This window comes from Triticum aestivum, chromosome 5D (genome assembly GCF_018294505.1).
Source record: "Triticum aestivum cultivar Chinese Spring chromosome 5D, IWGSC CS RefSeq v2.1, whole genome shotgun sequence".
In the NCBI taxonomy this organism is placed as follows: Eukaryota; Viridiplantae; Streptophyta; class Magnoliopsida; order Poales; family Poaceae; genus Triticum; species Triticum aestivum.
The window spans coordinates 380,358,198-380,379,983 of record NC_057808.1 but is presented as its reverse complement, the minus strand read 5'-3'; the positions used below and the strand labels follow the sequence as shown (position 1 = coordinate 380,379,983).

The 21,786-nt window shown below is 48.0% G+C and overlaps 2 protein-coding genes and 1 pseudogene across 2 annotated transcripts; all 3 read left to right on the top strand.

Moving 5' to 3' along the window:
* Positions 1-353: 353 nt before the first annotated feature.
* LOC123121939 (AT-hook motif nuclear-localized protein 10-like) lies at positions 354-4,221 on the top strand (annotated as a pseudogene).
* A 312-nt stretch (positions 4,222-4,533) lies between these two features.
* LOC123121938 (uncharacterized) lies at positions 4,534-7,342 on the top strand. Its single transcript, XM_044542038.1, has 2 exons — positions 4,534-4,955; positions 7,007-7,342. Exons 1-2 carry the CDS (start codon positions 4,776-4,778, stop codon positions 7,178-7,180), a joined length of 354 nt encoding a protein of 117 aa, XP_044397973.1. The 5' UTR covers positions 4,534-4,775; the 3' UTR covers positions 7,181-7,342.
* Positions 7,343-8,126: 784 nt separating this feature from the next.
* On the top strand, positions 8,127-8,872 carry LOC123125011 (uncharacterized). Its single transcript, XM_044545556.1, has one exon. It carries the CDS (start codon positions 8,347-8,349, stop codon positions 8,686-8,688), a length of 342 nt encoding a protein of 113 aa, XP_044401491.1. The 5' UTR covers positions 8,127-8,346; the 3' UTR covers positions 8,689-8,872.
* The last annotated feature ends 12,914 nt before the right edge of the window (positions 8,873-21,786 follow it).

The following is a 21,786-nucleotide window of genomic DNA, read 5'->3' as shown; positions in this document are numbered from 1 at the left end:
CTCATTAGACGATTAAATTAGTCGTAACCTTTTTAAAAACTTATTGATGTGGTGAAACCCTTCCATAGACAAACCAACCATGCGAAATCCTTTGGTTAACATATGAATCTGGTCAAGTTTTTTGAAACACATACTAGTCTGGTCAAAGCAATGCATGCTATGTGTATTTTATTATTGGCTTTGCTATCCAGTTGGCATGTGGTGGTAGGGAGGGGAACGGCTTTGGGTTAGGTCCATGTGCACAGTGAAAAACAGACAACAGCAAAAGGAAAAAAAATACACACAGGGTCGGATAAAGCCAAAAGCAGAGGAGGTCACAAAGTAAATATAATAAGTGCCCTGGGGGGGTCAAATAATGTAGATCCTTCCTTACCAATGCAGCCCTGACGCGCCTCACTTACCTGCCCGTTTTTAATCCCCCCGGCAAATTTAATCCCTTTTTCTTTTCTCAAAAGATTACGTGAGAGCGGGGGAGTTTAGAAAGAAAAGCAAAAGAAGAAGAAGAAGGAAAAAGAAACGAAATTGGGAGGAGAGCTCGTGAGGGCTCCCAAATTACGTAGGAGATAAGCGAAATCCCCAAATTTCTCGCCCCCTCTCCTCCCCGTCCGCAGTCGTTCGAGTGGCCTGCGAGCGAGCGAGCGCCCCCGAGCTCCGTCTTCCCCGCGCGCAGTACGAGCGTGCAGCCGAGAGCTTCGCTTTGTTGCTGCTTTTGTGTTTCCTGACTGATTATTTTCTTTGTCTTTTGTCCGTATTTTCGCGGTATTATCCTGGTTTGCGGTGATTTCTCGGTGATTTTGCCGCGCCCTCGCTCGGGCGGGGGATCTGTAATTTCTGCGCCTGGTCTGCCAAATCCTCTCGCCGGGGCTTGGATTACCAACCACCCCGCATTATTTTTCCATTTCGTTCTGGTTTACCGTTTCTTGCTCCCGTTTTCTCCTCATTTTTTCCCGTCATTTGCGGCCTCGCCCCACTCGTCCCAAGATACTGCGAGCTCTGTTCGTCGTCAAAGATTTCGAGCTCTGCGCGCGCGGCGTGGGGTTTATGGTTTTCTTATAGCTGCTGCCGAGCTTGCTTGTTCTGGGTAGGAGCTTCGCTTCTGCTTTTTTTGAGGAATGATGGAGGTGAGGGCGTCGCAGGAGCAGCAGGGAGGGATGGCCGGGAGGGAACCGTTCGGGCTGCCCAACAGCCCGCCCACGCCGCAGTCCTCCGGCCCCGTGCCCAACATGCGCATGACCTACGGCGAGGACGGCAACGCCTACTTCCTCAAGCCGGGCTCAGCTCCGCCGCCGGCGGAGGCGTACCAGCCAGGGGGAGGCGCTGGCCTCGACATGCCGGCTGGCCCCGACGCGGCTGCTGCGGGGGGCAATGGCGGGCCGGCGTTCGAGCTCAACATGGAGGAGGAGGCCGCGCAATGAAGTACGGCGACGACGGCTCCACGTCCCTGGCATTGGTGCCCGTGCCCATGCCCGGGGAGCCGACGGCGGTGGCGCCCGGTGATTCCGGGGCTTTCTCGGCGCCGGCCGGCAAACCGGCGGCGGGCGGCGTGCTGGCGGTGCCACCGGTGGGGATGAAGAAGCGGGGTCGCCCAAAGGGCTCCACCAACAAGGTGAAGAAGCAGGACAAGGTCATGTCTGCGCTTGCTTTCATCGGTAAATCTCTCTGAACTTCTCCATTTTTCTGTTATTACGGTTTTAATTACTTTTGTGAAGCAATTAGAAGAATTATTTACCTCCTCTTTATTTAATTTAATTACCTGTTTAGAAATTCGAAATTTACTGCCTAGCCTCTGGACATACTGAGTAGCTTTGACTAGATCTGGGGTGTTGTACTGCGTGCAGACTGCAGGTGGAAATTACTGCTGTACCCTTCTTGCTTTTCAAACTGTAGCCTCTTTACTGTGTATGTAGTACAGGCAAGCTTAATTGAATACTTGCAGTGATTTTTGAAAAAATGCATAGTTAAGGATCCCTATTGCCTGACAGTTTCATCACCCAGCTGAAATTGAACTTTTGAACTGAAGCCTTACATGTCTGTTTGACTGAAGTTTAAAATGTGTCGCCCTGCTTCTTCTGAGATCTACACGAGTGTTTGATCATGTTCTTGGTGAAATTGTATCTCTGCAGGGACTGCAGGAGCTGGCTTCACTCCACATGTCATTGCTGTTCAAGCTGGAGAGGTAGTAAAGATTCCTCCTCAATCCCATATTTACATTGTTGCAGTGTCTGTCATAATATGTATTTTCGCATGTCATCCTTAGCACATACCAAAAAGGTGTGCATTTTCACATCGTAACTACAAATTATCCACAACACTTGTGAATAACTTTGAGTGCTGCATTGCAGGATGTGGCTGCAAAGATCCTGTCATTTGCGCAGCATGGAGTTCGTGCAGTTGTTGTTCTTTCAGCAAATGGCGCCATTTCAAACGTGACCCTTCGGCAATCTGCCACTTCAGGTGGGACGGTCACATACGAGGTATGCACTTCTTATTCGAGATAATGCATCTCTTTCGATGAAATGGCAATTGCCAATATACAAAAGTTCAAAAACTGAAATGGTAGTTGTGTTGGAATCACTGTGGACGGCTTGTCTACGACAGGTTTGTAACTGATGGTTCTTCTTGTTTTCTGCCACAGGGCCGATTTGAGATACTGTCGCTGTCCGGATCGTTCACCGTGCAAGAGACTGGAGGCCATCGTAGCCGAACCGGTGGGCTGAGTGTTTCACTTGCAAGTCCTGATGGCCGCGTCTTGGGTGGCGGAATTGCTGGACTCCTGATTGCCTGCACACCTATTCAGGTCTGTTCTTTCACACCAACCTCAAATCTCAGTAAATCATATATATGCAGCCATAGTTTCACTTTCATACATAGCATTCCTAATGAAACTTTCTACATTGCATATGCCAATACAGCCAAAAGTAAAATTCTTTGCATCTTTTCGTCCCAGCGTGTTAGCATTCTTCAGTTTCTTTACTGCTTCAAACTGAGAATAATAGCTTTACTTAGGTTACTTTGTCAATCTTTTCTATCTCATATACTAGCGAAAAGTAAAATTCTGTGCATAATTCGCTTTCAGGATATGAGCATTCTAGCACAACTGTCTGTCTCCTGTGTTTTGGTTTATGATGTGTATGTAAAGTCCATGCCTCTCTGACTGATATTCTGTGCACACTGCTGAAAATTGAATGCTGCTTCATGATTATATTCCTCAATAGCCAGACTGCTATTTACAGTTAGTTCCCTAGAGTTTCCACATCATTGGCATCCACCTACTAGATCAGCTCTCTATTAGCAAGAAAAATTCTTTGCATAATTTTGCTTTGAGTGCATTAGCAATCGTTTGATGCACAGCTGTACATGTGTAGCTTGTGCATCAAAATTGCTTGTCTTTCCTAGCCCAAAGTGAAATGAATTCAGTATATTAGCAGAATTATTCAGTTTCTTCACTGCTTCATGCCAAGGATGTTAGCACAATGATCTGTCTCCTGGATTTTCGTTTCATGCTGTTTTTGAAAAGGGCATGCCCCTCTGACTGAAATTCTGGGAAACTGTCCAAACCTGAATGTTGGTTCATGATTTTATTTCTCACTAGTCATAGTACACTAGAGAAATGACTAACCAGTGCTATCCTTGCACTCCCACAGGTTGTGGTGGGAACCTTCAACACCGTGGCCGAGAAGAAGAAGGCGCCGAAGCACGCCGCCGCCGCTGCTGCTGCACATGAACCGGCATCCGCGCCACCGAGGATGACGCCGAGCTTCGTGCCGGCGCCGATCGCCGTGCCGCCTCTCGCGCATGCTCCCATCAGCGTCGGGATGGCCCAGAACAGCCCGCCGTCCAGGGGCACGCTGAGCGAGTCCTCCGGGAGCCCGATGAACCAGGGCGTCCCGGCGGCGGCCACTCCCAGCAACAGCGGCCTGTCCAGCATGCCCTGGAAGTGAGCTCAGTGTCAGTCTGCATGCCGTCGTCGTCAGTGACCAGCTTGACGTAGAACTCTGAAGCAGAAGAAGAAAAAAAAACCTGAACTAGATGTTACCGTTGCCTTAGCGTAATCTCGTGGTCGAGACTGTTTGTTTAGGCGTTGAACTGCTTAATGTGTCGTCGTGGATTGTTGTTAGCCCGGATGTCGTGGATTAATGTGTCGGATTATCGTCGTGTCGTCGTCGTCGAGTTTAACCGGTGGTTATCATAAATTTATGAACCTTTGACATTTGGTTGTTCTCTGCTGTGTGTATGTCTGTGATGCTGATGGTTTTTCCTTTTGGTTTTTGTTTTTGCAAGTTTTCCTGTGGTATTGCTAATCTTTCTGCTGCCGTGATGCTGATGGTTTTTCTGTTTGGACTTTTTTATTTTTTGCAATTTTTCCTGTGCTGCTCCTAGTCTTTCTCTAGTGGGTTTTGCCATCGAGTGCGTCTTCAGATCAGGTTTACGGTCTTTAGAGAATACGTCTTCAGGCGAAGGCGACGGTTGAGAGATCACAGGAGGCGTCCGGATGCTGGGTCGGCTCGCTGTTGCTGGGTCCCACATCTTCTCTTCCACACAGCAGCAGCGCTACAGCCCAAACGAGAAGACGGCCAAGAGAAGACACCATCGGCGCACGAGACTTGCGGCGCCCACCAACCTCGCCACGCCGGAACCCTAGCCAGCCAGCCGGCGAGCCGTCCATGCGTATCGCCGGAGGGAGGCACCAGTAGAGGGCGGCAAGAGAAGGAGGAGGAGGAGGAGCGCGGAAGCGGAACCCGCGCGGTGTAGGTTAGGACTTAGGAGGGGGCGAGATGTCTGTGCGGATCAAGGCGGTGGTGGACAGGTTCGTGAAGGAGCTGCAGGAGGCGCTGGACGCGGACATCCAGGACCGCATCATGAAGGAGCGGGAGATGCAGAGCTACATCCAGGAGCGCGAGCGCGAGGTCGCCGAGAGGGAGGCCGCCTGGAAGGCCGAGCTCTCCCGCCGCGAGGTAGTAATCCCAGCCCCCAGTGCTCTCTGTCTCCTTTCCCACCAGTCCGATTCATCTCCGTGCGTATGCCCTGGTGTTGAGTCAGTTGGTGGTGGTGTCCATCGCATCGTGCCTTCAGAGTAAGTTCAGAGATCGGTTGCTGAATGCTGGCGCATTTCAGATTTATCAGTGGTCTCGTGTAGACGTGTAGTTGCTGAAGGAATTTTGAAGTTTGAGTGACGTAGTTAAATTTGATTGAAGGTGTTTGTTATGTTAGGTGTTGATTAATCAGTAATTGCTACGCTTTGGGAGCAAATTACCCATCTACAGTTAATATGAGCATCTTTGAGGTCTCTGAGGTTCAGGTGTACTGGTTACGCTACGGTAATCAGTGACTGGATGTAAACTAGCCAGCTTCTTGCACAGGCATGAAAATTGGTGGTGATATACATTAGTGATGTGAGTGGGACTGCTGCTGCTCGTATGATAGTTCTCGGTTCTAAGTAATGGAAGGGGCGAGGTCAGAGGTTCAGGCGCACTGGTTACGGTGGGCAGTGACTCGATATAAACTAGCCAGCTTCTTGCAAAGGCATGAAAATTGGTGTTATGATTACCGTAATATACAGTAGTGATGTGAGTGGGACTACTCTTGCTCGACTCATAGTTTTCAGTTCCAAGAAATGTAAAGGGGGGGTTTATCTTGTTCGAAAAAATGTCATGTTCTTCTATTGCTAAGATGATAGGTCCTTAGTGATATGGTGTGAATGTAAAATTGTGAGCCTATGCATGGGATTACCTTAATATAGGAGTAAAACCGTGGTTTAATTTATTATTAGTATTATCACAACTATGTTGTTGTGAGAGAGCAGTAGATTTCTTGAAGCCTGTGGCTCAGTCCATATTTGGGATTCCTTCTGACCGAAGTGCTTTTATCTTCTTTCCTGCATGACTAGCACCAGTGAAAGATACATGCCTCTCTTGTTAATTGACTGCTGAAGTTTTTTTAATTTGCGGATTGAATGCACCCTTTGACTTGTTTTCCTACATGTTTTTTGCTGTTGTTGCTAATGTTGTTATGTGTCGACACGTTGTGCTCATGTCTATGGATTCTGATCTGGCCAGCAACTCATAGAAATACAGAATAGTATTTGGATTGCAAGCATATTTGTGCTGTGATATCAGAAAGATGTGGTGGTGTCTTGTCATATTCTGCAGTTCTGCACACTATTCAGTTAATTGGGTAAAATTATACGGCTTGTGTGGTCGGTACACATGGTTTCAGAGTGTCCTGTGCATCTTTATAAAACAAAATTTGTGGATGTCCAACATTTGAACCTGCAACAAACTGCACAAAATTCATTAACAATTACAGTATCTTTCTTTTTTTGACGCTGCTTACAGTATCTTCTGACTGTAACAAGGTGTCTAATAGAGAAAAATGTTGTGCTTTAGAATTATGCTCTCTGGTTCATTGTGAATGATTTTTGGTTTGATATTTTTTTTCGAAACGGAGGCAAAAGATTTGCCTCATCAATTAAATAAGAGGAGAATAGAGTTTTACAAGTGACTCAAAATATACGGCATGACAATTACTCGCGACAAACAATAAGCCCTAGTTTCTTAGCACCCGCCGTCACCGATAGATTTGCCTCGTCGATGACGCTTTTGAGGAGGATTGGCGGAGGCGCACTTGTGTCGGAACACCCGTGCGTTTCTCTCATTCCATATTGACCAAGAGACGAGCATGGTGAGGGACGCCATAGCCCTCCTATAGGGATTTTAGGTTTGATATTAGCGTAGTGAGCCCTCTTGCGACAACTATATTTTATCTTATTATGAGCAGGTTAAGTTAGGTGCACATTTGTTCTCTCAAAACCTAAGACATTTATTTGAACTGTGTTAGAAGCAGACTTAAACAGGACCTTCTTATAATCTTTGAAAAGATTTATTGACAGATAAAACTGAACTGTGCCTAATCAATAACCCTAAAACATATCCATTCCTTCTGAAATGAAATGATTACACTGTCAGTGTTTAGTTATCATGGCTTGATCCAGACTCATCTTTGACAGGCTGAGATTGCGCGGCAAGAGGCGAGGCTGAAGATGGAAAAAGAGAACCTGGAGAAGGAAAAAAGCGTCCTCATGGGAACCGCCTCCAACCAAGACAACCAGGACGGAGCCCTCGAGATCACCGTCAGCGGCGAGAAGTACAGATGCCTTCGTTTCTCCAAGGCGAAGAAGTGACGGACGAACGAGGCGCCGAGTAGGCCGCCGTGTACTGAACTAGGCATAGATCTGTGTACCACCAAATCACCAGCGTTGGGCCTGATTCCGATTCAAATTGAATTCTTTCTGTACAGGGAATTCTGAAACAGGGGCAATAAAGTGCATAGCAGCTCATGCCGAGCTAAGGATCTTGATTATCTGCATTTTAGGTGGTGTGCAAGTGCAACTGCTGCAAATGGGACTCAGCCGATGGAGGCTCACCTGTCAGTTGTCATTGTCTTGTCCGGTACACCATACCAGGCCCAGCTATGCAGCTATGCTAGCAAGTCGTTAACCACTAGACCAGCTCAGTGCTGGCGGTACGAATGTTGAAGTATTAATTCTCCAATGTCTCCCCTTGCTTTCTTCTAGGCCATCCCTCAAAAAATAAAAATAAACTTTCTTCTAGGCCAGCATTAGCATATCAGGCTATGTCGGTGTTCCAGCTAATTGGGCGCTAAGAAAGGAAATGAATGTATCTACTCCTTCAAACAACAGGAAAGCAGACACGCATCCTACCCGCATCAATGCCTCTGCCCTCTCGGCCATGACAGCCTCTCGATATTCCTGCCAACCTCTATAGTATCTCATCTTAATTAATTAACTAAGCTCCCCGTTCTTAACAGCTACGAAAACTGGCAAATCTTCTCGACTACTCCTGGAAATTTCCTTGTAAACAAAGCGTGGTGCAGCACATTGCTCGGTTTAGTCCACCGAATGTGACCAACAGCCTGTGTACCAGAGCACTTTATTATGCCACTTTATTTATACAAACGTACACACGTCTTGAGATAGTACCAAAAATTCCAGCTTTGGGAACAGCCATTTGTTTAGCCTTGGAGTGCCATTAACGGCTGGCCCCTTTGGCAGCTGGGGAAGCGAGCGGAGAAACGGTCGTCGTCCTCCGGGCCACGTACGGGCCCCGCGGCCCAGCTCGGGCGAAAGCGCCATGGAAACGCTCTCGAACGACACACCCCCGCAGGGAACGCGCGTCCGTCCCCCGTCGCCGTTGCCGCCACGTCTATAAAACCACCCGCGACCGCGAGTCCAACGCCACCACCACACATCATCCATCATCCGTCGCTCCTGCGCGCCTACGTGCGAGCCGCGGAGAGGAAGGGTTCGTGTCCTGTCGGCCGGTTGACATGGGCGCCACGTCGTACGAGAGGCTGTCCGGCCACGCCGCCGGGAGCGGGCGCCGCGGCGGAGGGCTAGGGGCGTGGGCGGCGCTGAGGCGCGGGCTGGCGCGGCTGTGCGCCGCGCGGCGCGGGCGGTGGGCGCCGGCGAGGGGCATGCTGGTGCGGGCGCGGGGGAGGAGCTGGCGCGGCCGCAGGAGGGTGGCGGCCGGGTGCGGGTACGACTCCGAGGGCTACGCGCGCAACTTCGACGACGGTCTTTGGAAGGCGGAGGAGGGCGCGCCGTGGCGGGCCGCCGGGCCGGCCATCGGCGCCTGCAGGCTCGCCCGCGCCGTGTCCTCCGTCCAGTGATTCATTCTTTTCCGCGTTTTTGTGATCGCCCTGTGCGTTGTGAGGTAGCTATTGGTTATTTTTTTCGTAGTTTGATTAATTGTAGGACAGTTTTGCTTGTAGCTTGTAAATCAGGCACGCGGAATTGAATAAATCTCGATGTACATGGCCAAGCTTTTTAGTAGTTCGTTTGGAATGGTGATGATACATGAAGAAAATAGGGCAGATATGACGAATGTTTGGCACAAATTATGATATGGCACTAGCACTAAGCTATCTCAAAACCTGTCAATACAAAATCTGAAAGTTCAGAGATATAGCAAACATACCAACTCATTAGCTCCTTACAAAATGGACTTATTAACAGGTCATGTAAAATAACTTGTGGTTACTTCCAAAAGGAGCTAGTACAAGGTAAATGTTATCATGTTCACACTTACGTCTCGCATCACTGGCCGTGTAGGGTTAGCCGTTGGTTTTACACTCACAAATTAATTGTCATGTACCACACGAGCACCTTGAATACAAAACATAAGTTAATAAACTTGCTAATACTAGAATATATACAATGAGTTTTACATTTCCAAATATAACATAAAGTTTGGTGCTCGTAAAATGACCAAAATTTGGTACTAACTTCGATATTCTTTCAGACGCTTTTGACCAGAAAATAATAAGAATAAGCTTAGTTCTACTATGAAACTTTCAGATACCTATATCGTAGGAATTTCGGTGCATTTTTAACAAAAAGAAGTGTCATCGGCACACACTAGTCGAGCTGCTGTGAGTTGGCTTTGTGAGTGAGGGCGCATATGGTTTTGATTTCTGGTGTCATTCGCCTCTTCACTTTGTGGTCTAGCTATGCACCTGGTTAATGTTTGGCCATCATCATAAATGATATGTGATTAAGTGCATTTTTAGCAAATATGTTTTTATTCGGTAATGTTACCCAGCAAACGCCATTTGATGGCAGTTGTAGTTGTGAGGAAAGATCAAACGACGGCAGTTTTAAAACAAAAAATGAACTCTTTGAAGAAACTGCCATGTCGCTCTGAAGCAACTGCCATGCCCTCACAACTAAAAACACCACCTAAAACGTTTGCAAAGGCCACCCTCTCTGGCGAAGCGTCCGCCAGTTAACAGGGTCCTTTTTATTTGGGGGAGGGGTGTTATGCCACCCCCAATGGGATCCACCATTGACCCATGTCTCACATACATGTACGTCATATGAAATTGGTCTTGTTTTTTGTTATGTTTTCATACAAGTCTATATGCGGTAACTATTAGGTTCACCACACTGGTTAGCCCCACCCAAGTTATCAAGGAGATAAACTAGTACACCAATAACAATGACGACAATAACCACCAACAATAAATAAATAACAACAACAAAGACAACAACCGAGCAAGGCTCAAAAGAAGTTGCCGAATGCAGAAACATAGAGAAGGCGATATCCTATTACTAAAAAAAGAAGGCAACTTTGTACTAAATCAGCGACATTTATTTTGGGACGGAAGGAGTATGTAAACTTTTTATTTGTGGGGTACATATGTAACCTTTTAAGGTTAAACGGAGTCACAATTTCAACAATATTTTTTTGCAAAAACTATTGCATTACTCATCAATCAGGGGTACAATCAGCTCTACATAGATCCTCCACATCACCTGGACCAAAATGGAGCCAAACCGTTGTGCGAGTTTCTGGTCGAGCATAAGATGCCAAGTGGTGGCTTACATTGTTCTTTATTTCTTTTTATACAATGAGCCCCCTCGTCGATTTCCATTAAGTAAACCGTCACAAGGTTCTACGAAGTTCAAAAGCAAAAATAAACTACCAACAATACAATTGGAAAGGACACGCGTGCCTCAGGTGGCAGAAACTACCATATTTCAAGACATGCAATTCTTTTTCAGATCATCAAAAGTAACACCTAATAAGAAGGAACTAGCACAAGTGCAGATATATCAAAGCAGCTGCCTCAGGAGGGTAGAAGCTAGGCCACGAAATCTTCAGTCAGACCATAACAATTCTTCTGTTCAGAGGATTACATCCATGACTCCTGGCAAAAATCTCCTCAAGCACCTTCTTGATCTTCTTCACGCAAAGCTCAGTTCTTCCTTGATCTTGTTTTTTCTACAAAATACCCCACCTCTTAAGGTAATAGGATAAACAATATACCACTGTGGCATGGTCATCATGAAAAATTCTATCTTAACAAGCCATATTTAAAAAAATCATATAGTCCAGCTGATGGTGACCCCCACAAACAGAACCACTTTTCTATGATTTCTTGGGAAGATTTTAATCCAATCCCCCACAAAATATCTGATTCTCTCTTGAGGTCTGAGAAGTGCGAAAGCACAAGTCATCACCTGTCAGACCAATTTAGCAAGGCCACATTCAAAAATAGATGATTAATGCTCTCCCAAAACTTGTGTCAAGAGGGTCGTAGAAAGGAGAAAACACATATTTCAAACTAGCTCGAAACATAAATGGCATTGATCATTCCAAGTTTAGCCTCTTATCAACGGATTGTCCTTGGTCAATATATTACTCCTGAGCATCAACCACATGAGGATCTTTATTTTATGAGGTATTTCAAGTTTCCAGATTGATCTGTATCCAACTAGTCTAGAAGCTTTCAAATGCAAGTATAAATTATTCACCACAAACTTATTCTTGCTATTGAAAGGCCATGTGACTCTAACTTTGGAATCCTTCAATTGAATCCACTAGCTGCTTCAATTATCATTGGGCATCAGTCACCATGTATGTTTCTTCTAAATTGGATAACCTCAAAACCCTCAATTTTGACATATTGGATAAACGCCATTTTTGTAATGTCAGGGTGTAAAATCTAGGAAATAAATCTTCTATCACGCATCTTCCCAAAACGTTATTTTGGCCCCATCTCCTAAAATCCTTTTAGTAAACTGTTGGAATGTATGGTTAACATTCACCAAGCTTTGCAAAAAGTCTGAGCATCCAGTACCATCTGTCCGGTGGGATGAGGATTTCCTACTCGAATATTTCTTGGATATCAATTATTGCCACAACCCATCAGTATTCTCTAACTTCCAAAGCCACTTGGTTAGCAAGCATTAATTCATCACTTCTAGATCCACACACCCAATCCACCACAACTTTTCGGCATACATATAGTGGGCCAGTTAACCAAATGATATTTCTTTTTATCATTACTTTCCTACCAAACCATCCTTGCTTTCCAGGTATCAAAATTCTTAAGTATTCCATTTGGAGCTTCCAGGAAACAAAGCATGAACACATGAATACTAATAAGATAGGGGTTCACTAAAGGGACCCTATCCGCAATAGATAGCTAATTTTCTTTCCATCCAGCCATCCTCTTTCCAACTTTACACACAACAAGATTCTGTTGAGAATTTCTCAAACTCTTAGCATCCAATGTCAAACCAAGATATTTCATAAGCAACAATCTAGCATTGCAAGTGAGTATCTACTAACAACTTCTCCCAAACAACAAACTCACTCTTATAGAATTTTATCTTTAGACCAGAGACTTGCTAAAAACACAGAGGATGATCTTTAAGTTTCTAGCATTCTCCAGGTTATCTTCTCGGAGGAAGGTGGTATCATCAGCATATTGAAGTAATGCTAAACTGTCATCCACCAAGTTGGGAACCATAGCACTAATCAAACTCTGCCTTCGTGTTTTCTTAACCAACATGGCAAGCCCATCAGCAATGATATTAAACAATAAAGGGGATAATTTATCACCCAGTGTAACACCCTTAAAAGTGGGGAAGTATGGATCAATCTAGTCATTCCCCTTTATGGGCACCCACTTACATTGTTCCGACATTTCCTAATATGAGTAATACAAGATTCTCTACTGTGCATAAAAGATTTGACTTCATGAATCATACCATCATTGTTGGTAACCTTGTTAACTGATTTCAGACAATCTGCTTCAATCAAAATCAAAGTGGTGCAGCATTGTAGGGCCAAGGATAAACTTTCAAGACACGTGGCAATTTATGATTCAAGTGCGGTTGAGCAAATGCGTAAGTACCGGCACGAGCTAAAGATACCCCCCCCAACATGGCGACCCTCAAAACATACCCATTCCATGAACTCCATCAGCAAGAACAAATGAGACGTCTACATTAAGCTTTGACCAAGCATACAAAAGGAGGCTTCCATCGGACTTGTGCATTCACAATATCTCTCTTGTGGAGATTCTTTGTGATGGACAAGCATGACACACATGATAAAACAACCTTCCTTTTTAACACACCTTCTTCTGGATGTCGATCAATCATCATGAGCGGGCTACGGTAACTGCAAAAGAACTGTTGAGATACATTAATGGGTGGAGGTACCTTATCATGAACTATCTTGATGCGGTGCATCCTACGATCATCCCCACGTACACTTCGACTACTCCCCAAGCCCCAAGAGGACATACGATGAGACCTCGACCATACGCCATTGGACACAAGGTGAACTCACTCCTCTTTGAACCGTCACTTTCCACATATGAGACATGGCTACTACCTCATGCATGGACCTTGCATATACTCAGGTACAACCCAGATGACCATGGAGGATCCAAGGACCAAGGCCAAGCATGGAAGAGGAGAAGGAAGAAGAAGATCGGAGCAAGACTGGACTTGCCCGGATCATCCGGATCCCCAGCCGGACGATCCGGACCGAGCCCGGATGATCTGGACCCCCACCCGGACGATCCGGGTAATGTGCCCGAAGACAGCCGAAGCCTGCTCGATGAAGCCGGATCATCCGGACCCCGACACCCGGATCATCCGGGCCACCATCCGGATCATCCGGACCATGCCTGCGCACATGACTTGGGCCGAGGCCCGTGTACCCCTTCGCCCCTCACTTACCCCTTCGTGGCTTAGCACTATATATAGACCCCCTCCTCCTCCATTTGAGGGTTAGCAAAGTAGTAACTCATATGTGAGGATAGCTTTTGCTCATCCATACCGATCATCTCCTCGAGAGTGACCGCGGCCCCTTTTCGGAGAAGATCCACGTGGATTCAAGGCCCCCCTCTTGGGCGGCACCCTCAAGACCTCCTCTAGGAGAAGAACCGGTTACCCTTTGTATCGTTCGTTGTTGACTTTGGATCGTGTATCCGCACTTGTGTTTCGAGGATCTAGCATATGTGTGACTATATCTTGTTGGTTTAGTGTTTCCTCTTGTGTTTTCCCTCGTTTCCCCCTCGTGTTCTTCGTGTTCTTGGACGGGATCCGCTCCTTTCGTGAAAGATCGGCCGTTTAGGATTCCACCCTACATCATCTTGGATCAAAGCCAGCGTGCTCATGATCATCTTGGATCAGAGCAAGGTTGATTATGAATTTGGAGCCCCTACCCCTCTTTTTCTAGCCTTGTTTTGCTTGATTTCGTCATAAATTCGAAAATCCACACCAAAAATAGCCCCAATTTTTTTTGTGATTTGTTGGTTTGATGATGTTTTGTTGATTTTGATCCATGGATTTGCTTGGTTTCGAGTGGATATAGCATCTCCCCAAGTTTCCCCACCTTCCATCCACGAAATCTCCTCAATTTCCCCCCGAAATCATCCATTTCCGCCCAAAAATTCGTCCCCGAGAGGAAATCCCGAGCAGTTTGACTTGCCCGGATCAGCTGGACGCCCCCCCCCCCCCCCCCCCCCCGCGCGGACGTCCGGATAACCCACGCACCCGAATACCCGAACCGGAGCTGACGAACCCGGATCATCCGGAAGTACACCCGGACCATCCGGACCAAGCCCGGATCATCCGGACCTCCTCCCGGATGTCCGGCTAACCCTGACACTGACTCGGCTGAATTCTTGTTTCGGCCTGTGACGCCCCCGATTTGACCGTACACTAATCATGCACGCAAATGTGTACGATAAAGATCAGGGACTCACGGGAAGATATCACAACACAACTCTAAAACATAAATAAGTCATACAAGCATTATAATACAAGCCAGGGGCCTCGAGGGCTCGAATACAAGTGCTCGATCATAGACGAGTCAGGGGAAGCAACAATATCTGAGTACAGACATAAGTTAAACAAGTTTGCCTTAAGAAGGCTAGCACAAAAGTAGCAACGATCGAAAAGGCAAGGCCTCCTGCCTGGGACCTCCTAACTACTCCTCGAAGCCGAACTCCACGTAGAATCATCCTCGGGATCTCTAGCTCCTGGACTCCAGCATCTGGTTGCGACAATCCGGTATAGAAAGGGGAAAAGAAGGAGAAAAGCAACCGTGAGTACTCATCCAAAGTACTCGCAAGCAAGGAGCTACACTACATATGCATGGGTATATGTGTAAAGGGCCATCTCAGTGGACTGAACTGCAGAATGCCAGAATAAGAGGGGGATAGCTAATCCTGTCGAAGACTACGCTTCTGGCAGCCTCCATCTTGCAGCATGTAGAAGAGAGTAGATTGAAGTCCTCCAAGTAGCATCGTATAGCGTAAACCTACCCGGCGATCCCCTCCTCGTCGCCCTGTTAGAGAGCGATCACCGGGTTATATCTGGCACTTGGAAGGGTGTGTTTTATTAAGTATCCAGTTCTAGTTGTCATAAGGTCAAGGTACAACTCCGGGTCGTCCTTTTACCGAGGGACACGGCTATTCGAATAGATAAACTTCCCTGCAGGGGTGCACCACATAACCCAACACGCTCGATCCCATTTGGCCGGACACACTTTTCTGGGTCATGTCCGGCCTCGTAAGATCAACGCGTCGCAGCCCCACCTAAGCACAACAGAGAGGTCAGCACGCCGGTCTAACCCTATGCGCGCAGGGGTCTGGGCCCATCGCCCTATGCACACCTGCACGTTGCGAACGCGGCCGCGAGCAGACCTAGCAACCCACACGATCACGGCGGTTACGTCAAAGCGGTCCAACATGGCGCGCGCCACTCAGTCGCTGACGTCACGAAGGCTTCGGCTGATACCACGATGCCGGGATACCCATAACTACTCCCGCGTAGATGGTTAGTGCGTATAGACCAAATGGCCAGACTCAGATCAAATACCAAGATCTCGTTAAGCGTGTTAAGTATCCGCGAACGCCGACCAGGGCCAGGCCCACCTCTCTCCTAGGTGGTCTCAACCTGCCCTGTCGCTCCGCCATAAAGTAACAGTCGGGGGCCGTCAGGAACCCAGGCCCACCTCTACCGGGATGGAGCCACCTGTCCTTTCAGCCCCCTCATCAGAATCATTTGCGGGTACTCAACGAGTCGAGCCGACTTTAGTCACCACATGTGTCATGTATATAATGTATATAGTATATACCCGTGATCACCTCCCGAAGTGATCACGGCCCAGTAGTATAGCATGGCAGACGGACAAGAGTGTAGGGCCACTGATGGAACACTAGCATCCTATACTAAGCAGTAGGATAGCAGGTAAGGGTAACAACTGTAGCAACAATGACAGGCTATGCATCAGGATAGGATTAACGGAATGCAGTAACATGCTACACTACTCTAATGCAAGCAGTATAGAGAAGAATAGGTGATATCTGGTGATCAGGGGGGCTTGCCTGGTTGTTCTGGCAAGAAGGAGGGGTCGTCAACTCCGTAGTCGAACTGGGTAGCAGCAGCGTCGATCTCGTAGTCTACCAGAGAAGGAGAGGGGGGAGAAACAGTAAATACGGAGCAAACAAAGCATCACAAAACATAAGGAGGCAAAACGCGGTGCTAGGTATGCTCTAACGTGGTAGGAGGTGATACCGACGAAGGGGGTAAACATCCGGGAAAGTGTTCCCGGTGTTTCGCGTTTTCGGGCAGAGGTGCCAGAGGTGAAATGTTGCAGGTTCACTATGCTAGGGACGCGTGGCGGACATACGGGCTGCGTATCCGGATTCGTCTCGTCGTTCTGAGCAACTTTCATGTTGAAAATAATTTACTCCGAGTTACGGATTAAAAGATATGATTTTCTAAATATTTTAATAATTTCTGGAATTTAATTAATTATTTAATTTAATTCGAAAATGGATTTATGACATTAGCATGATGTCATGCTGACGTCAGCAGTCAACAGTGCAGTTGACTGGGTCAACTACGTGTGGGTCCCGCATGTCATACACTGCTTAGGTTAATTAGGGTTTAGCTAATTAATTACTGTTTAATTAAGTTAACTAATTAATTAGATTAATTAAGTAGGATTAATTAACTTAATTAATTTAGTTAATTAATTAATTAATTATTATTTTATTTATTATTATTATTTTTTATTTTATTTTTTTATTATTTTTTTAATTCATCTTTTTTTTAAACACGTTCTGGGAGGGGCCACATGTCATAGGCTCTAGGGGAGCCTAGCGGGCACTGGGCGAATGGGCGCAACGGGTGCCCAGCACCCGTTCATTCGGGCGCACGCCTCAACCGCCAGAGGGGCATCGGCGACGGCATGGCGCCGGGGCGGCGCGGCGAGGGGGTGGTCGTGACGGCAGCAGGAGGTGGTGTCGGAGTGGGGCCGCGCGGACGGGCGCCGGGCACGGAGCGCTAGACGCAGCCAGGGGGCGCGGCCGCGCGCGGCGCACGGGCGCGGGCATCTCCGGGCGAAGGAGTTCGTGCGGCGTGGGGCTCCGGGCGGGCTACGGCCGGTCGGGGCAGGGGAAGGGACCGCGCCTGGGCGAGAGGAGCGGGACAGCGCCAGCGCGCACTGGGCACGGCGTGGACGGCGATTTCGGGGCCGTCGAGCGGGGCCATGGGCGTGGCGACGAGGCGAGCCTACGCGGGCGCGTCGCTAGCAGTAGCAGCACGGCAGGTGCGAGGCGCTGGCAGAGGGAAAGGGGAGGCCGTGGGCCTCACCAGCGATGGAGGGAAGCGGGGGCGGCGTGGCTCGAGGAGGCCGGTCGGGGATGAGGTCGGGGACGCGTGCGTCGATGGAGTCGAGGCGGAGGAGCTCCGGGTGGCGGCGAGAAGCGACGACGGGGTCGTCCTCGGGCGCTGGGGGTCGGCGGCAGGCGACGGTTCCTCGGGCGCGGTCGCGCGGGCGAGGTGGGGCTCCGGCGCGGCAAGGGATCGGGCGTGGGGTACTCGGGAAGGGGGACGGCGAAGGGGCGGCGTCGGGGCGAGGTGGCGCCGACGACGGGCGCCGTCGTCGAGGTCGCGGGGGGGGGGGGCGCGGGATCGGGGCGATCCCGATCCAGATCGAGGAGTGGCCGATCTGGGGGGGAGGGGAAGTGGGTGCGTGGGGTAGGTTAGGGTTTCGGGTGAGTGGATAAGAGGAGTGGGGGGAGTGCGCGGCAGGGTGGGCCGGCCTGGCGGCCCGGTGGGTTGCGGCCTGGTGGGCCAAAGCCCAATTGGCCGGGGGGTTTTCTTTTCATTTTTTTTGTGTTTCTTTTCTATTTTATTTTAGTTACATTTTATTTTAGTTTTGTAAAATGCCAAATGAGCACCTAAATTAATATTACTAATTAGTCCATTGCCACAATTAACTTGGCACCTAAATAAAATATTTTGTAATTGTTGAGTATTTAAAGTATTTAAATAATAGTTTTGCTACTGTTTTATTGCCATTTGAATATTTGAACATTTTATAAAAGTGTGGTTCTCCACCATAATTACCTACGCATTATTTGGCACAACCCGAACATTTTAGTTTTAAAGTTTGAAAACTTTTGTTGTTTGCCTTTTATTCAATTTTGAATTTGAATTGGTTTTTGAACTAACGCGAGATTATCAACACTAACAGAGGTGACGTGGCATCATTAGCGTAGGTTTACTGTAGCATAATTATCCGGGCGTCACACGGCCATAACTAATTCATCCGGAGTCCGTTTTTGACGTTCTTTAGCTCGTTTTGAAGCTATTGACATCCCCCTTCCCACAAAAATACCACCAACATCTTTTGACTCCACCAAATTTTCTGAATTTTGGCATCTTTGCCTAGGGCCACCACCATATCATCCGCATTACCACCGCCGACTTCCGCAACCTAACCCTTTTTGATTCCCATCACATATGTGGTTGCTTGAGTAGTGATTCGAGTCTCCTAAGGTGTTTCGGCTACTTAGGGACAGTTGCTTCTTCATCAACCACCACCACCACTTCCGCATAGGCTTGCCCACCATACACTTCCGCCACACCAACTTAACCCATTTTTGTTTGTGTTGTGAGTTGTGTCTCCTAAGGTGTTTCGGCTACTTAGGGACCGTGCTTTCAACTCCGACACCGTATATAGTCCACCACCATAACTTCCACTTCCGCCTACTCCAAAAACCATCATTGCATTTCCGCTACCACCATTTGACTTTTGTCCTTGACATTTTGAGTTGTGGTTTTTCCGTTTCCTAAGGTGTTTCGGCTAATTAGGAACGGGTTGACATCAACAACACCGCCTCTCATCATCGACACGGACGGTAACCTCGACAACACCATTGTATATTCCCCTAGTAATTGCATTGTTAACCCCTAGCCCATTTTGCGCCACTTGCCTATCGAGACTAGCCATTTGAGTATTGCCGGGCCACGCTACTTGTGCACATTAGTGATCCATACCTTCCATTGCATACATACCATATCATCTTGGTATCATCATATCATCCCTTGTGTCACAAGATTGTTCCCGCATATACACAATTGCTATCTTGGTTTGTGCATTTCGCATTGTGGCCATATAAAAAAAGAATAAGCTTTTAAGCAAAAGAGAAAGAGCAAAGCAGCTTGTAAACAAGAGTCATAGCATCGTACCACATTGCATATAAGATTGTCATATCTGATCATCTTGGATCATCTTGAGAAAACACCGGGAACTATACATAATAGCATACTTGGGATAGAAAGTCGATGCATTTTGCATCTTATAGGTTGTGCACAAGTGTTGTATCCGCCTATTGAGCAATCGTGCTAGCGTCTCTCTTGAGTTGTGCAACACGAGCGTTTTCCGTGGATTCTACATTTTGTGCTCATTCCTTGGTTGCACGACCCCATTTATCTATCCGTGTGTGCGTTTCCGTGTGCCATTCTTTGCTATTGGTCTACTTGTTTCACTTGCGAATTTGTGAATCTCTTTCAAGATTATCGACTCTTGCTAACATTTTGCATCAAATTTTTTGTGCCACTATCCTCACTGAGCTCCACCATAAGCCTTATTTGTGTAGGTGTGAGAAACCGACAAGAATTGGTACCAATAGTGCTATTTCCTTGTTACATCATTGAGTGATCATTGATCCATCTTCAACTTTGGTCAAGGTACATTTGGTATAAGTTCTTCTCTTTCTCCCACTCATATTTGCTCGAGTCTTGTGATGGATAGGCAAGGCCTTTCATCTCCGGTCTTCGACAAGAACGACGGCGTGAGCAACTACATCACCAAAGCGTCCATCTTCGAACTACAACGAGCATCGAAAGCCGCACATTCTACCTTGCAAGAGCGCATCGAGAACCTCTCCATCGACATTCATCACTCTGACGCAAGGAAAAGGGACTACATCGACAACAAGCTTTCTGCACAAAAGGAGGAGCAAGATGCAAGGATGGAGGAGATTCGGGCCTTGATCAAGTCTACTTCCAATTCGTCATCTTCAAGGCGGCGGCGACCAAGTCGATCATCTTCGGGGCGCCCAAGCGATGCAAGGGCAAGTCGTCCACGTCCACATCTACATGGCGACCATCATCACATTCGTGATCCACATCGTCATGAAGAGCAAGTCACCTCCAAGCATCATGTGCACGACGACGACGAACGACATCTACTACGAGCTCAAGTACGACAACGACACCATCATCATGAAGATGCTCAACACACGCAAACCTACAAGTCCCAACAAGCTCTACTACACGCCAAGTCCAAACTTCATGAGCACAAGAGAAGACCGCGAGACGAGCACCACCAAGACGGAGCTATGGCTACACCAACCACTTCGGCATCTTCGCCAAGTGCTATCAAGGCATCTTCGCCTTTGGACGTACGGCATCTTCGCCTACTTCCCGTGAGTTCGCCTACATCGACATATTCAACAACGAGGCGACCACCTATGAGCAAGGGCGACACTTCCATCTTCGGAAGCCCCTCAAGAAAGATGGCCGAGCATGGGAAATTCCCTTCGGTCATGGAGATGAGTGTTGGGGAACGTAGCAATAATTCAAAATTTTCCTACGCATCACCAAGATCAATCTATGGAGTCATCTAGCAACGAGAGAGAGGAGTGCATCTACATACCCTTGTAGATCGCGAGTGGAAGCGTTCAAGAGAACGGGGTTGATGGAGTCATACTCGTCGTGATCCAAATCACCGATGATCCTAGCGCCGAATGGACGGCACCTCCGCGTTCAACACACGTACGGAGCAGCAACGTCTCCTCCTTCTTGATCCAGCAAGGGGGGAGGAGAGGTTGATGGAGATCCAGCAGCACGACGGCGTGGTGGTGGAAGTAGCGGGATCCCGGCAGGGCTTCGCCAAGCGCTGCGGGAGGAGGAGGTGTCACGGGAGCGAGAGGGAGGCGACAGGGCTTAGATATTGCTGCCCTCCCTCCCCCCCACTATATATAGGGCCAAGGGAGAGGGGGGCGCAGCCTTGGCCCTTCCTCCAAGGAAGGGTGCGGCCAGGGAGGAGTCCATCCTCCCCAAGGCACCTCGGAGGTGCCTTCCCCCTTTAGGACTCTCCCTTTCCCTTATCTCTTGGCGCATGGGCCTCTTGGGGCTGGTTCCCTTGGCCCATATAGGCCCAGGCGCACACCCCTACAGCCCATGTGGCCCCCCGGGGCTGGTGGACCCCCGGACCCCTTTCGGCACTCCCGGTACAATACCGATAAAGTGCGAAACTTTTCCGGCGACCAAAATAAGACTTCCCAAATATAAATCTTTACCTCCGGACCATTCCGGAACTCCTCGTGACGTCCGGGATCTCATCCGGGACTCCGAACAACTTTCGGGTTACCGCATACTAATATCTCTATAACCCTAGCGTCACCGAACCTTAAGTGTGTAGACCCTACGGGTTCGGGAGACATGCAGACATGACCGAGACGACTCTCCGGTCAATAACCAACAGCGGGATCTGGATACCCATGTTGGCTCCCACATGCTCCTTGATGATCTCATCGGATGAACCACGATGTCGAGGATTCAATCAATCCCGTATACAATTCCCTTTGTCTATCGGT

Bases quoted from the DNA above. Each gene is read 5' to 3' on its own strand.
- LOC123121938 (XM_044542038.1), top strand. From the start codon at position 4,776: ATGTCTGTGCGGATCAAGGCGGTGGTGGACAGGTTCGTGAAGGAGCTG. The intron at 4,956-7,006 runs GTAGTAATCCCA...CATCTTTGACAG, and splicing joins CCGAGCTCTCCCGCCGCGAG to GCTGAGATTGCGCGGCAAGA.
- LOC123125011 (XM_044545556.1), top strand. From the start codon at position 8,347: ATGGGCGCCACGTCGTACGAGAGGCTGTCCGGCCACGCCGCCGGGAGC.